This window comes from Tenrec ecaudatus, chromosome 10, assembly GCF_050624435.1.
Source record: "Tenrec ecaudatus isolate mTenEca1 chromosome 10, mTenEca1.hap1, whole genome shotgun sequence".
Taxonomy (NCBI): Eukaryota; Metazoa; Chordata; class Mammalia; order Afrosoricida; family Tenrecidae; genus Tenrec; species Tenrec ecaudatus.
In genome coordinates this window covers 53,270,323-53,285,573 of record NC_134539.1, presented here as the reverse complement: position 1 = coordinate 53,285,573, position 15,251 = coordinate 53,270,323, and the positions used below count along the sequence as shown (strand labels likewise).

At 49.2% G+C, this 15,251-nt stretch overlaps 1 protein-coding gene across 1 annotated transcript in view; it reads right to left on the bottom strand.

The window, feature by feature from the left end:
- Nucleotides 1-15,251, bottom strand: part of PAPPA (pappalysin 1) — a 281,949-nt gene that overhangs the window by 73,977 nt on the left and 192,721 nt on the right. The window contains exons 11-13 of the mRNA XM_075560393.1: nucleotides 8,904-9,014; nucleotides 7,737-7,872; nucleotides 5,006-5,219 (exon numbers count right to left, since the gene is read on the bottom strand). Coding sequence (XP_075416508.1) covers nucleotides 5,006-5,219; nucleotides 7,737-7,872; nucleotides 8,904-9,014 — 461 coding nt within the window. The remainder of the gene's footprint in view (nucleotides 1-5,005; nucleotides 5,220-7,736; nucleotides 7,873-8,903; nucleotides 9,015-15,251) is intronic.

Here is a 15,251-nt window from a genome sequence, read left to right as displayed (position 1 = left end):
CCAGGACAATGTGGGCACGAATCTGTAGAGCAGGGCTCTCAAACTTCTGAATGCCGTGACCCTTTCATCCAGTTCCTCATGTGGTGGTGACCCCCCAACCATAACATTATTTTAGTTGCTACTTTATAACTGTCATTCTGCTACTGTTATGAATCAGGCAACCCCTGTGAAAGGGTCGTTCAGCCCCCTAAGGGGTCGAGACCCACAGGTTGAGAACCACTGCTGCAGCAAAAACATGCAAGCTCCACAGGTGGGGTCCCCACGGTCCAGGTAACCCACCTGCAGGGCAAGGTGGGCTGAGTGGAACTTACCCCGTCGGAGCTCACTCACAGGTCCAGCCGGGGAAGTACAATAACAAAACTCACCCGCCAGAAGGGTGCTGGTGGAGCTGATAGCCTCGGACGTTCAAAACTCCTGATTTCCATAAGAGGAGGGAGAATTCTATTTAAGTGAATTCAGCTGATATTTAAATGTTGGTGACTAATTAAAGAAACTAATTGGTGAGGGCCAAACAAGCCAAGTGTTTATTGTCTAATCTGGCTTGTTGGCATCCAGGTTTGACACCTCGGGTGGGGAGCAAAAAGAGAAAGCTTTGGTCTGGAAGTCTGGCAAATGGGACCCAATATCCAGTTTGGCCTGACTTGCAGAGTGGCCTTATGCAAATCTCTTCTCTTACCTGGACCTCTGATAAGAATGCAGAACTAGGGGATTGCTTAGTACAGTGTCACAGTTTTAGGAGGATAGGGTATCAGACATACGCTTTCAAGGAGCCCTTAGGATTTGAGAGGATCCCTGGTGGCCCATTCGGTTAAGTAACAAACTGCTAACAACAAGGTTGGCAGTTCAAATACACCAGCTGCTCTGCAGGAGAAAGGTGAGGCTGTGTGTACTCATAAAGATTTACAAAAGTCCTAAGAAGCAGTTCTACCCTGTGCTACAGGGTGTCCTTGAGGGGAACTGACTCCGTGGAAGTGGGAGTTGTTTGGGAGATTTTTTTTTCCATTGGAAGAAATTGGGTGTGCTAATCCCACACTGGTTATGATAAGGAGTACATTGCGAAGCACATTGCTAATCCCACACTGATAGGATATGCAGCAACAAGAACTCGAATCACCTTCTGATGAGGCTGTGAGTTGAACAATAGCCTAGAGAACAATAAACAATCAAGGCAGGCAGTATCCAGCACAATCAAAGATGTTCATGTATTGAGACACTGAAGTTCCATTGAAGGTACTCCTCTCCGCTCAGAGATTGCCAATGACATAAGATGCAGGCTGGGGAAGTTGGGTGGGGTTGTGCACAGGCCTGAAGTCCGTGGACTCTGGCTATGAATCGCCTCAATCTGTATGCCGATTTTCTTCCATCTACTCTACATGGGCCACACAGACAGGGCCATTTTTCACGTGTGTCCTGGTGGGGAAGAGCTTGGTAGAAGGCCCAAGGGCAACACCCAGATACGTGCAAGAAGTATGCAAGCTAGATCCTGGCAGTAAAGTGGAAACCATGTGCACTTCCCTCCTTGAGGAAAATGGAAATGTGCTCTCTATTCTGGCAATGGAATCTCCCACATCTCAAGTCCTACCGCAGACAGGTGCGAGGCCCCACTGTCGTGACCTCAGAAACACAGCCAATGTCCACTCGGCTGAAGGTGTAAGCCTAGCTGTCGGAGAAACTGGTTTTGCCCAACGGTAGGCTTCTAAAAATTAGGTATCAAAGAGCTGCCCCTCTCGATGGGATTACATGAACAAAATGAGAAGAGTCTGAGGTCGAGGAAGAAAGAGTGTAAGACATAAAAGGAGAAGAAAGGGAAAAAACAAGCAAAGGAGGAGTGGAAAGGGAGGAGGAGGAAGAAAGAGAAGATGCAAAGCAATCAATTTTCCAAGTACATGGCTCATTGAGTTTTATAATAAACTATTAATTTGTTCTTTAGAATCACATGTGTAGATTAAGGTGGTGTGTGTGTGTGTGTGTGTGTGTGTGTGTGTGTGTGTTAGAGACACTAGTGCCTCGATATTAGGGCTAATGCTTTTCTGAATCAAGAAGCCTCTTAATCTCACACCACCCCTCACAAAGCCCTGGTCCGCACTCTGTGTTGAGCTGAGATTTTGGCTAGATTTCCACTACTGGACCTCTCCTCTGAAATCGGACCTGTTTTCTTGGGCCTCCGAACGCCTACCAAGGACTGCACAGGAACCAGAGACCCTTGAATCTAGGTCCAAACTCACCGCACTGCCTGAATTGATGTTGGTGCATCGATGCTTCCCCCGTGGCATGGTGGCCCACTGCTCTCTTGGCAAGAGAAAAGAACAAGGGCACCGGGGAGAAGGAGAAGACGAAGGGAGGGATTGGAGAGGGTGGGGAGGAGAAGCAAGAAAGAGAGCAAGAGAGAAGGAAGGAAGGGGTAGAGGGAGCAGAAGGAAGGGCTGGGTGGGAGGAGAGGAGGGAGAGGGGTGTAGCAGGATCTTTCACTGCCTTGGAACCCTCTGGAGGTAAACCAAGATGATTCTACTACAACTCTTTCCACCGCGTGCTGGAAAACGTGATGCTATTTGCTTTTCTGCTTTGAGGACGAAGAAGAAACTACAGCTTTTAGTGCCGCTGTTTATTTTCTTGCCCTTTCCTCTTGGCTTATTTATTTTCATCCATTCGCTCGTCTGCAGTCTCCCGCCTGTTTGGGTGGAGGCCTGCGGGTGTAGTGGGCTGTGTGTTGGACTATTGACCACAACATCGGCAGCTCAAAACCGCCAAACGCTGGCAGGAGAGAGGGGAGGTTTGCTACCCAGTAAAGGGTCACAGTCTCAGAAACCCACAGGAGCAGTTCCCTGTCCTGTAGGGTCACTCTGAGACATAATGGACTCAAAGGCAGTGCGGATTTTCGTTTTGTTTTAATTGTTTGTTTGTTTGGGCCTGTTTGGGTAAATGCCTTATCAGTAACTCCAGAGAAGCTGCTGGCCTTTCCCCAAGGACATTAAGGGTAGCCTGCCCTAGCCTGGTCCAAGCTCAAGGTTGAGCCAGCCAAAGCCCAGGGCAATCCCTACACCCCCTTGCTCAGAGCTTTCCTGTATAAAGGCTCATCTGAGAACAGTCATGACAGTCTTCCGTCTCGCCTAGGTGTGCCCGGTTATTGAAGGCCCACCACCGCTTTCAAGGTCAGACCCAGGAGAGAATCGCCTCTTCCCAGTTCAGTGACCCTGCCTCGGAGGTGGGCTATGATTATGAATTGTATGAGGCCCCTATCAGGGCAAATATTGGTCCTCTTCCTTCTATCCCTCCCAGCTCTTAGGAACTACAGACGGTTAGAACTGCACGGAAGCATGGAGAGCACCCAATCCAAGATCATCCTTCATAGATGGGAAGACAGGCCCAGGGACTCCGACGGGGCAATGTTGTGCCCGGTTCAGTGTCTCTCCCAGAGGGAACCGGAGACTCAATGAGTGCATACCGATGGACTTAGCACAGAGGGAAAACCCTTGTCTATGTTCACGAAGGGAAAAGGCATGGTGACATTTGAACACATGGTGCAGAGAAGAGAGTGTTGGTCTCAGGCAACCTGCAGGGAGCTGAGAGGACGGGGCGAAGAGGGACGGTTTGAGGGATTGGTTTTCCTTTGACACTGCTTGCCTGGTTCTGAGAATTACCTTACTCTTGGAGAGCCCAGAGAGGCAGGGATGACGAAGCCCTCTTATGGGGAGATATAACCAAGGGGATATTTAGGGAGCGCTTTTGGCCTCAGAATGATTGCAACAGACTCTGCACCACAGAGGCCAGTGACAGTGGGTCGGCAGCATGGTGGATTTAGCAACCACCTCGGCGTTCTCTGTGGTAGCAAAGGCCTGGGCAACCCCAGTGGCCCTCTCCCCCAGTGCCTCGGTCCTCTCCTTGACCCCAGGGGCAATGGGGCAGAGCTGTCTCGCCTTTCAAGTGACTTCACTCTGAGGAAAGGCCACAATCTTTTCTTTCTCCTTCTGAGTCTCTTTAAACAGACGTGAGCACTGCTGGGCAACCAGCCTTGACCCATTCTGGGCCCTGGGACCTCAGACGCCCCATGGGAGTTTAGCAACCGTGGATGTATGAAGGATGTTCAAGTCTTTCCCAGCTTTAACTTTGCAAACTTGACGTGGAGAAGCAGCACCAGCATCGTTATCAGGAAGCACGTGAAAATCGTCTTAGTACTACAACACACGTCTTTGCAAGCTGCCTAATGATTGACAGGAGCACTCTCTTCTCTGGCAAGTCAGTCCACCCTCGCCGTCCCCCTGTGAGGTCCATATGATCATCCCTTGGCTCTTCCAGAACAGGGAGCCAGGGCTCTGGGCAGGGAAGTGATCTGCCCCAGTGCATGCAGTCAGAGAGAGACATGGTGGGGATTCAGAGTCAGGGAAGGGAGACCCTGAAGCACGTCCCCTTTCGGGGAAGTCCCACCGTGTGCTTGTAAGCCCTGAACCAGGTGACTGAACTGATACCAGACCCAAAACATTGATGGTGACTGATGTGCCGTTCTGTTTGGAAAGACAGGCTCCTAGGTGTGGGGGAGACAGATCTCAGCCACCCCTGACCTCCCTGGGGAACTGGGTACAAAACAAGTACAATTATTTTCCTTCCTGGCTTCTCCCCACCCCTGGATTGATGACGGCGAGGCCCTCTCGCCTGTGCCACTGAGGAAGTAGAGTCAATCCCCCTCCCCTCCCTGTACAACAAGGGCACTGCGGCCCAGAGAGGGAAACGTATGTCCGCCTAGGACCCTGCAAATCACTGTCAGCTCAGAGACACAGTCCCAGCTCCGGGATCTTCTTTCGGCGGCATGTCCTTGCTTCCCTCTCAGACTCCTGGAGTCTGGAGGTTGAGGGCTTCCAAGCCCAAGGGCAGAGTCAACCTGAGGCAAGGTCACAAGGGCTGGAGGGACCCACAGACTTTTTTATAGCAACACCAAGAGTGGCACCATCTCCACTTGGCTGCACAATGGCCCCGGGCGGGGAAGTCCCGGGTCCGAGATAGGAAGCCTTACCTCTTCTCAGCAGGGCTGTAAGTCTCCCCTCTCTGGCAGCTGCTCAGGGTGACAGGGTCAAAGTTGTCGAAGGAGCGGAGGGCCACCCCCGAGATGGCAACCAGGGGTGAGCTGAAGCTCACACGCACCGCCTGGCTATGGTAGAAGGGCTGGCTGAGGTCATGGACCACAGGGATAATCAGGGGATTGTTCCTGCAGCTCAGGACATGGAAGCCTGTCAGGAGAGACAGAGGGGCCGAGGGGCCAGGCTCATTACTCAAGGCCAGTCACGCCCTCCCCAACCGGCCCTTCCCGAAGCCCCCAGACCCTTTCATGTCACTGCACAAAAGCACCATTGGGGCGGCCAGTGGGGATTTTGCGTTTGATTGAAAGTTTCTTTGTCTGGTCTTTCTGGGTTTCAAATCTCTCCAATCCCCCAGCCTCCCTGCCCCCTAAGCTTTCCCTTCACCTAGAGCTCCTTTCCCTCCCACACATGGCCACCCCTCAGCCAAGCACCACTGCCCCTCACCTCCCACATTGCATCGGGGCTTGAGGGTCTGAGTTGCTAGTTTCCAGGCTGCTTGCCTACTCAGTCATGAGCAAGAGGGAAATAATGCCGAGAAGCCAGCCTTTCTCAGAGGAGAAAGCCCGCTGACATTTACCATCTGGGCGCCTCTTTGCAGCCCAACGGCATAGGGACCACTCTGCTCAGCCTACAAAGAAGAGACTGACAATCCTCGGGAGGGAGGGGCTTTCCCAAAGGGATGTAGGCTGGCCCAATCCAACATGGCCTCTCTCAAAATCCCAAAACTCTTTCTAGTGTAGGGAATGGGTTCCTGGGCTTTGAGAAAGAAGGGAGAGAGGCAGAAAGAAAAGACAAGTCACAAGGAGAGGGAGAGGGAGAGGGAGAGGGAGAGGGAGAGGGAGAGGGAGAGGGAGAGAGAGAGAGAGAGAGAGAGGAGAAAATGTCATGGCAGGATGGAGCCTGTACAAAAGGCACCAAGTTGGGTGGTAGGTGGACCTCTGTCCAAATTCGGATCCAGTCCCTTACTAAGTGCATGAGTCCAGCAAGCCCAGGAGACGATACATGGGATCGTAGTAGTTGCACACTGGCTGCAATATGATACACAAGGTCGGCATTGTTCAGAACCACCAGCCACCCCAAGGGAGAAAGACAAGGCTTTCTACTCCCTTGTCTACAGTCACAGACTCAGAAACTCACAGAACACTTCTACCCTGTCCTATAAACCTGCCATGAGTCAGTGTTGACTGGGTGGCAGTGAGAGTTTTTTTTAACCAGGTTACAGCAGGCTTTCTTTTGCAAACATGATAGGAGGCAAGCAGGATCCTTCCTGTGCGCTGGTCTCTGATCTGTGAGGCACCAAGGGCAGGGACCAGGATGCTGAGGGCAGGGGACACAGGCCCAGTGAGGAGGGACGACGGAGATCCATGGGAGTCTCAGGTGTCAAGTGGCAGATCCCAGGGATGCCTGTGAAATGAGACCCCACCCCCACCCCAACTCCACCGTACAACCTCTCCTGGGAGCCCCTTGCAATGGCAACACAACTAGAACAATATTTGTTTCTCACTTAGGGAAACTTCCCAGGAATCTAGATAAGTCCAGAGGGATTTTCTTTCTCTTGCTTATTTATATGTTCCCCCTTGCCTTTAAAACTAACTGAGTAAATAAACAATAAAACAGAACACAAAAACCCCTGCTTGCTCCCTTGACTTTTACCTGACCCTGCATCGACCTCTTGCCTGCTTGTTTCCTATGGCCTTGGAAATCAGCTTTCTGCCCAGGGGAACAGTGTGGGCACGGGCAGGCAATACTGAGAGGGAGAGAAAGGGAATCAGAGCAAGAGCGAGAGAGAGAAAGAGAGTGCTGGACTTTCAACACCTGGCATGGCTGATCAGAGCCTTACAAGGTAGACTGAAAATGGAGGGACAATACGGGTTATTATCATAATCCTATCACATCATCTCTCATTTAAATCCTGTATGGTGGGTCATCCTTGTTCCCATTCACATATACAGCAAAAAAGAGGCTCCAAGGGCGCAAAGGATCTAGGCTCTCCTGGCTGTCGAATGAGAAGCAGAGACAAGATCCATACCTTCACAGCCACCTCGGGCATCTTGGCGTTTTCTTCTGGATCAAGGAACATATGGAGAGAGATGGTGTAGGTGCTAACGCAACCCCATTTCCCTACCTGGCCTGTTGTTAGGAGCGTGGGCAGGGCATGAGTTCTCAGCTGCCTCCCCACTGCTGGCACTGGCCTTTCCTCATGACTGCTCTCCCTGGGAACTTCTCAGGAGGATATGCAGCATGAGGGGCATGTGCAGATACATCTGCATAGAGGGGTCATTATTCCCAAACCCTGGCCACTCTTTCCTGACTTTCTAAGTGCTATAAGGTCTCTCACTTCCTCTCTTTGGGTTTCAGTGTGCTGATCCAGAGTCAGATGGCCCAGTCGCTGTCCTGTACATGGTATTTTGAGGATCGTATAGAATGCCTGAGGTCAAAGCAAGCTTTAGCCTGGGACCTTGGTATCTATATCTGCCAGGTTCAGCCATCTCTGGATACACAACCACATCCCGATTTGATGGCCAGCAGAAGGCCAAAGAGGGAAGAATCAAGCCAAAGGGAAGGGAAAAATGACTGGCCCTTAGCAGATCCTCACCACCACCCCCATGACACAGATATGGAAGTAGATGGCCAAGGCAAGCCAAGGCCATGAGAATTCATGCCTACCTAGGTCATGGCTTTGATCTTTGGTATCAAGCAGCTGGATGCTGATAGTCTCCTGCTTTTGGTCACCATAATACGTCCCATCAGTCACCAGGTGAACAATAACAGCAGCAGCAACCATTGGCTGAGAAAAGTACGCCTGAAATGCAGAAGACACTGGGGTTTATTCAAGTATGCAGTCTGTCATGTGGTGAGAAGGGAGCCACAAGGCAGGGGATTTGAGGGAAATGGAGGCAGAGAGACCTAAAAGCTAAGATCACAGTCTGGAGTCAGAAATCTTATTCCAATCTTGATTCTCCCCCTTCCTTACTAGGTGACACTGAGTGAGTGAATGCCTCTGTGAGTCTAGGTTTCCTCATCCCTGAACAGTGGGTAAAGAGAACTCTATCCCAGGGTCACTGGGAGACTATAGTAAGCTAATGGGATAAAGTGTCTGCTACAGATCCTGAGTCATTTTGAAACTTTAATTGATGGTTCTTATTGTTGACCACTTCTCCATGGTAGTCTCTGTATTGCACCCCAAGTTAAATAAGGCATAGCTTTGGCATGTCTGGGCACCGTGGAGTTCAGAATAAGTCGGAGACTCATAAATAATGATTCAAAGCAATGCATAATCCTTAGTCAGGAAGATGGACCCATAAACAGCAATGTAACCTCACATGGCAAGTGTTCATGGGACAAGCAGATGACCCAACACGCATAAGAGTAGAGGGAGAAAAGAGTCCCTTCTTAATTGCCAACCAATTACTGTTAATTGAATTCTGAATCATAGCCACTCCACATGTGTCAGAGTAGAACTGCATTCATAGGAGTTTTCAATTCCTATGATCTTTCAGAGTTAGACCAGCAGACCTTTTGTCTGAGGTGTCTGCGATTTGAACCTCCAATCTTTCTGTTGGTAACTGAATGCTTAACAGTCTGTGCCACATGGGAACTCCACAGGGATCTGTCCACATGTCCTAGCGAAGACCATTTTAAAAGGTCTTGAACAACAAATAGGAGGTTTGGGCAAACAAAAAGATCAGGAAGCATCCTGGTGCCACATGTTTTGCTCCCTCTCCTTAGAGTGCATACCCTAAGTAGCTAGACAAATCTCGAAGAGAGATCGTGGAAGCCAGTATTCCCTGGGCCCGCCGCCAGAACTTCCCCGCTGCCAGCACAGTGACTTACCCGGATCCAGAATGTGGTCTCTGGCGGTGAGTATGGGTAGATGAAGGTACACGGGTACCAAGCATGCTGGGAAATGCCTTCACTGAGGTCTATCACCTTGGTTCGACACACCTGGGAACAAATAAAGACCAACAACAATGCTTGGCGGATTTCAGAAGTTTCATTAAAATCCGTTTTACAAACTCACTATCCATCTATTTTGTTCTTGAACACAAAGGAAGAGACGGTAATAAACAAAAGGACACGTGCGAAGGTAGAGAAGGCAACCTTCTGTACGTAGACGCTGTACGTAGACGGCAGAGGTGGTGGAGAGCAGTCGCAAAGGGCACACATCCTGGAGGATTTGGGAATTAGGCTGTAATTCCCAAGGAGAGGGGGGAGGTAGGGGAAGAGGCCTGCAGGCAGAGAGAACTGAAGACCAGAGGACAGCAGACATTCAGGATGCTGAGACTGTATCAAACAGCCCGGGGTCATCAGAACTTGGGAGACGGGGTCTCATAAAGACTTGAATGTCAAGCCAATCAGTTTGGAACAAAATTCCAAACTGTGCTCAGTGCTATCGTCTTGATAGAGCAAAGACCATGTGGGGATAAGTAATGATTTCTCCATGACCAGAGAGAATCAGTTTCATCGCTTTATATTCATATTCCCATTCATATTCATAAGGAGGCACTTTACATTTTTCATGGAAAATGGAATGAAAGATAATGGAATTAGGATCTTTGTGCATAACGATAAACATGGATATTCAGTGGCAGATATACCAATAGGTATTCAAGGAAACAGGAAGTATGTACATAAAAGTAGAATCCTTAACACTTCAGAGTTTGTTGCATAGCCACATGCCACCTCATTTACTGTTTCGTTCGTTCGTTTGTTCAAATCCTATTTATTGAGTCTCTACTATTTGCCTAGCACCCTTGGGAGTCTCTATGGTAGATAAGGCAGATGCTGAGGAACGATGGATGCAGATACTGATCAAGTAATTGTATACGCATATATTGCTGTAAACTGAGAGCTAAGATAGAATAGAATAGGAACAGCTCTGTTGTTTTTCCGATTCATCAGAATTTGGGCAGAAGTTTTCCTAAGTTAATGTTTTCCCTCTGATCTCTGATGCGGCTCTGCTCTCAAAAGCTTCCCGGATGGCCTCATCTCTAGGTCTTAATCCGCTCATCTGAAAAGTAAGGCTCATCTGGTGACCTCTACGGACCTTCCAATGTGGGTGCGGGGGGAGCGTCTCAACTAAACTACACAAAATGTGCATGCACCACATGGAAGACGGAGAGACAGAGGTTGATTCCGACCCAGAGTGAACCTATAGGACAAGGGAGAACTGTGCCCTGTGGGTTCTGAGACTAACTCTTTAGGGGTGCAGAAAGCCTCATATTTCTCCCTTGAGATAGCTGGTGGTTTCTAACTGCTGACCTTGCAGTTAGTAACGCAACACATAAACACCATGTCACCACAGCCCCTATCAAACACAGTTCTAATCTGAAACCCGTGGTGTCACTGTGAGTCCAAAATGACCGCCCAGCCGCTGGTTACTGCTTTCAAAGTACTGAGAAGTATCCAAACTTGATCACTGCCAAAGGTCCCCTTGATCCAGCTCCAGGAAAGGCTGAATCCTCGGAATAAAGTATTAACTCACTGGCATCACAGTAACTCTTCCTGAGGAGAATCAGGGTGCCAACAATGGGCCGTCCATTGTCCAGAAGTTGGGTAACGGAGTCAGTCCTTCACCTCTTGAGAAGCCTCACACAGAAACAACTATGGATAAGGTATGTTGTTGTTGCTGATAGGTGTCTTCCAGTGGGCTTTGACCCCTGCAGGCTCTATAGATGACAAAAAGAAACCCTGCCCAGGCTAAGGCATCTTCCCGACTGTGACGTTTGAGCCCATTGTTGCAGCCAGTGTGTCAATTCATCTCGTCAAGGGTCTTCCTCTTTTTTGGTGTACTGGAAGTCATTTCAAGTTTATTTATTTTCCCAAAAACAATTGGGACAGAGCTCGGGCAGACCCGCCAGTGGATTGTGTTACATTTTACAACAGTGCTAGACTTTGCATAAACTATCTCTGGCATTTGAAATCCAGGCCAGCAATTTGACATGTATCATTTTGAAATTCTTTCTCCTAGTGTTCTTAGCCGTCTGTCCTCAGCAGAGTGTGTGCAGCACCTCGATCTCTGCAGTGAGAGCTTATCTCTGCATCTAAAGCATTTATGGTCAGAGAAATCCCTGACGATGTACAAAGGCCTCTTATTGCTTAAAGACAATTTCCTCTTATCTCCTCAGCTCTATCAGCACTAGACAGGGCTTTGGAGGAACGTGCTGCTGTTGTTTTAATCTCCTGTTTTCCTTCCTGTTTTGTTTTGGGGTCAGTTTTGACCCATAGACATTCTTTTGTTTTGTGCTTGCTCCAAGTTCACTGCAATCTTGACCAGGGGTGGTCAGAGCACAAGAGGGAGGAACAAACACATACAGCAGATGCTCTGCCCAAAGCCCCAGTTGATATTAAATGCATCCAAGTTCCTGTGGACGTTTCGAAGGGACATTGATGGAGGGAGGTGGGGGGACAGGGAAAAATACTCCCAAGCCCCCTGTTTATACAGACCATGCATAAACTTGCTCATGCAACACCATTTATTTAGAATGTACGGCAGCCAAAGAACCTTGGGGGAGAAGTGGTTAAGGTGCTCGACTGTGAAGCAGAGGTCCAGTTTGAACCCACCAGCAGGAGACTGATGTGGTAGCTGGCTTCCTAAAGATCGACTTCCTTGGAAAGATGATAGGGCAGTTCTATTCGGCCCTGCAGCTGAGCTTGATGGTGGTGAGTCCCGCATATGAAGCTCCAAAGCCCACAGAGAACAAACCACAATGGTGGCCACTAAAGATAGAGATAGCTTTTTTTTTTTCATCTTCCAAGAAAAGAAAATCCAACTCCACAAAAGCATTACTGAGCAATATATATTTTCCTGAAATGCTTGTGGGAGACATCACACCCCCATCAGGGGAACACTGACCTCTCCATCACCACCCTACGTTCCTCTTCGCTCTTCACTCTTCTTCCACGTTCGGCCTTATGACTGACTTTAGTGTCCATCTAATCTTGCAGTTTTGCCTAATTTCATTCCTCTGCCCCCTTTCCACCCCTGTCTAGTCTCGTACAGTGTGTTCAGTGCTCCCTCCCATTTCCTATCCTTGCTCACACAAATCCTTCCCATACTGTACTGGGCACTGCCCGCACCCCAGCTCCCAGGGAGCTGTCAGGAGATTGGACACTGTACTGTCACACTGGTGTGAACATGACGTCACTCATGGTCTGTGAAACACACTAAGGAGACCCTAAGCTTTGGGTTCTTTAAGGAAGATAAGCAGGGAATCCGCTAAATATGAAGCTGCTTTCTCTCATAACACTTTAAAAGATTTATTTTAGAAGAAATTTAGATAGCACTGCCAGACAAGGAGCCGACAGCACCATCACTCTGCCCCTCCCAGGACTGGAAGAGGGACTAGCCAACAGCTTCTGAATCACTTGAGGCACAGATAATTCATTTGTGAGTATCAAAAAATTCTACTTCCACAGAATTGATTCCAGCCAAGCTTGTAAATCTTTCTGAGAGCAGGTAGACTAATTTTTCGCCCCATGTAACAGCTGCAGCATTTGAACTGCTGACCTTGCAGTTAGTAACCCAATTTGCAACCCACTCCCCCACCAGGGCTCTTGTCACTGCCATACAAACAGCCCAGATCCTCTCTGGATGGCTCTTCGAAACAATCGCTGTTCTCATGTCAACAGCTGGAGGGAGATAACTCACTGTACGTTCTCCTACTCTTTGTTCCTCATAGCAATGCCTGTGCACATTCTTATGATAGAATAATACATAGAGTTGGATGGAACATGAGCAGATCGTCTATGGAGAGAGGGGTACCTTGTCTAAGGTCATAATAGTAAGTGGGAAAATCCTTGTAAAAATTAAATTTTTTCCAGGTCACAGGACTGGTGCATTTTCCTCCCCTTGGTCCTCTAGCCATTCAATCCTACCTTTGTTTTATATGATCTTCTCCAGGGGTCTTGCTCCTTGTTTCCTGTGGGAATTTTAACAGAAAGAGCAGATGGCAACCCTGGTGCCATGCCGCTGCTTTTCCAGGAAGCTCAGGAGGGGTGGTTTTTTTTTTTATGGAAGATGAACTTGTCTTTGCTTCGGACTCTCATCTTCATCCCTTAAGAAGCCACGGAGAAAGCATTTCTCTGTGACCCTCAGTGGGTCGCTCAGAGTTACAAATTGTTGAGAGACTCCATCATCTTCAGGGACCCCCGCACTTACTACCCTTAGGAAACCGGAGACTTGGATTGGCTCCACCTCAGTTGCCTACTATCTGGGCATCTTTCTGAACTTCAATTTCCCCACCTGTAAGATGCAGTGGTTGTGCTGACTGACCCCCAAGTGCCCCAGAAGCTTTCGGATGCTCACACAATATTCTCTACCGAGGATCTCACAGCCACAATAGCATTTACTCCTCACTTGACAAGTTGGAGAGATTGTCAAGTCATCCATGCCATGGAGTATTGCAGCTAGGCGCTGGATTCTTTCTGATCTCTTGTTCTGTGTACTCAGTTGTGATGCAACCCTGCCTTGGCCCAAGCCAACACCTCTCTGGACAACAAGAGGAGCATTGGTTACTGCTCTCTTTGTCTCCACACCCTCCATGCTTGCTCCCTGTTCCCAATGGTCTCTGGGATTGACTTTCCAAAGTAGATAGCTAATTGTACCCCCATGCTACCTATCAACCTCCTGAGGACTCCCCTTGGTCCAAAGGATGGGGAGTTTCTTAGGCACAACTTCTAAGGGCCTTCAAGTGCTGGTTTAAATCCCTGGCCCACCTGCACTTGCAGCCATTGCCCACCCAGCGGGCAGGCTAGGTGTGCACACGTGTGCCCCGTGGTCTGCCCGTCTCCCTGGGTGACCTTCTCACGCGCCATGGACTCCCCGCCTCCAACGTTGCCTGTGCCCAGACTGCCACCCCCTTCCTACTGACCTGCCCATTTTGTGAAATACTACACACACTTCAAAGCAAGTTTCAAATATCACCCCTCCTCGGAAAGCCTCTGCTTACCCCCCAGGCAGAATTAATTGCTCTTTCTTATGTGCCCATAGCATTCTCTCTCTATACCTCGGTCACGGCACTTGTCACGTTGTATTACATTTGTTTTGAGTCCAGTCTTGCCCCCCTTGAAGCTCTCAAGATATCTGAGGTCAACGCTATGTTGCATGTGTGCACCAGTGAATGCCGGCAGATTGTCCAGCCCACAAGCCACGGCGCGTGCCCAGTGAAGGTTGTGATTTATATTCTCCAGCGCAGTGTTTTACGGACGCTGAGTGTTCGGAACCAGGCAATCCTCACAATAACTCCACAATGCGGGGACCATTATGATGTCTTTTTTACAGATAGGGAAATCGAGGCCCACACCAGCCAAAGGTCACAGGCTGGAACCAGCATTTAAACCCCGCCACAGACTCAAGTCGCATCTTTAACCACAGACGTTAACTAGAAAGGGGTGCTTACATGGGGTTTGTTATAAGGAACCAACGAGTGAATGGTCGTATCGTAGCAGATGGAACTTCAGTCCCAGCCCCGGGGAGGATGGACTGAGGAGTTCTGCCTGCAGCCTACCCCTGAAGTAGAAGCTGCCCTTGGAAGAGCCCAGTGATGAGTTTTAGACTTGCTGTGGGGTGGAAAGAGGCTGAGATTGGGAGAAAAGGGGGCTGCCTCCTCAGACAGACTCAACTGCTACATCCTCTGCTCTCAGGCTCCCTTCCTGTGTGTGAAAAGATAGAGTCGGGAGACTTCACCTGCCGCTCTCCCATTGTGCCAGCCTCTGAGCCCCAGCCTCTACCGAGTGCGCCCTGCTTCAGGGAAGAGTCAGTTCTCAACTAAAGTCTCAAACATGCACAGAAACAACCCAAATCCGCTCCGCTCCTGATGTAGGAGCCCAGGTGGTTACACATTGGGCTGCTAGCTGCAAGATCAGCAATTTGGAACCACCATCTGCTCCAGAGGAGAAAGACAAGGCTTGCTATTCCCATAATGCGTTCTATGTTCAGAAACCTAGAAGACAGTCCCACCTAGGCTTGCTATTCCCATAATGTGTTCTATGTTCAGAAACCTAGAAGACAGTCCCACCTGGCCTTATAGGCAGGGGAGTTGAGCTCCAAGGTTGTGAGATTTGAAATGCTTCAGACGTGCATCCGATGGCTCCAAAGTCTTCAATAAGCTGAGGACCAAGGTGAATTTTACATCCATTTGTTCAACCACAGTTTACCACTGTCATTCCAACTGTGTGTTT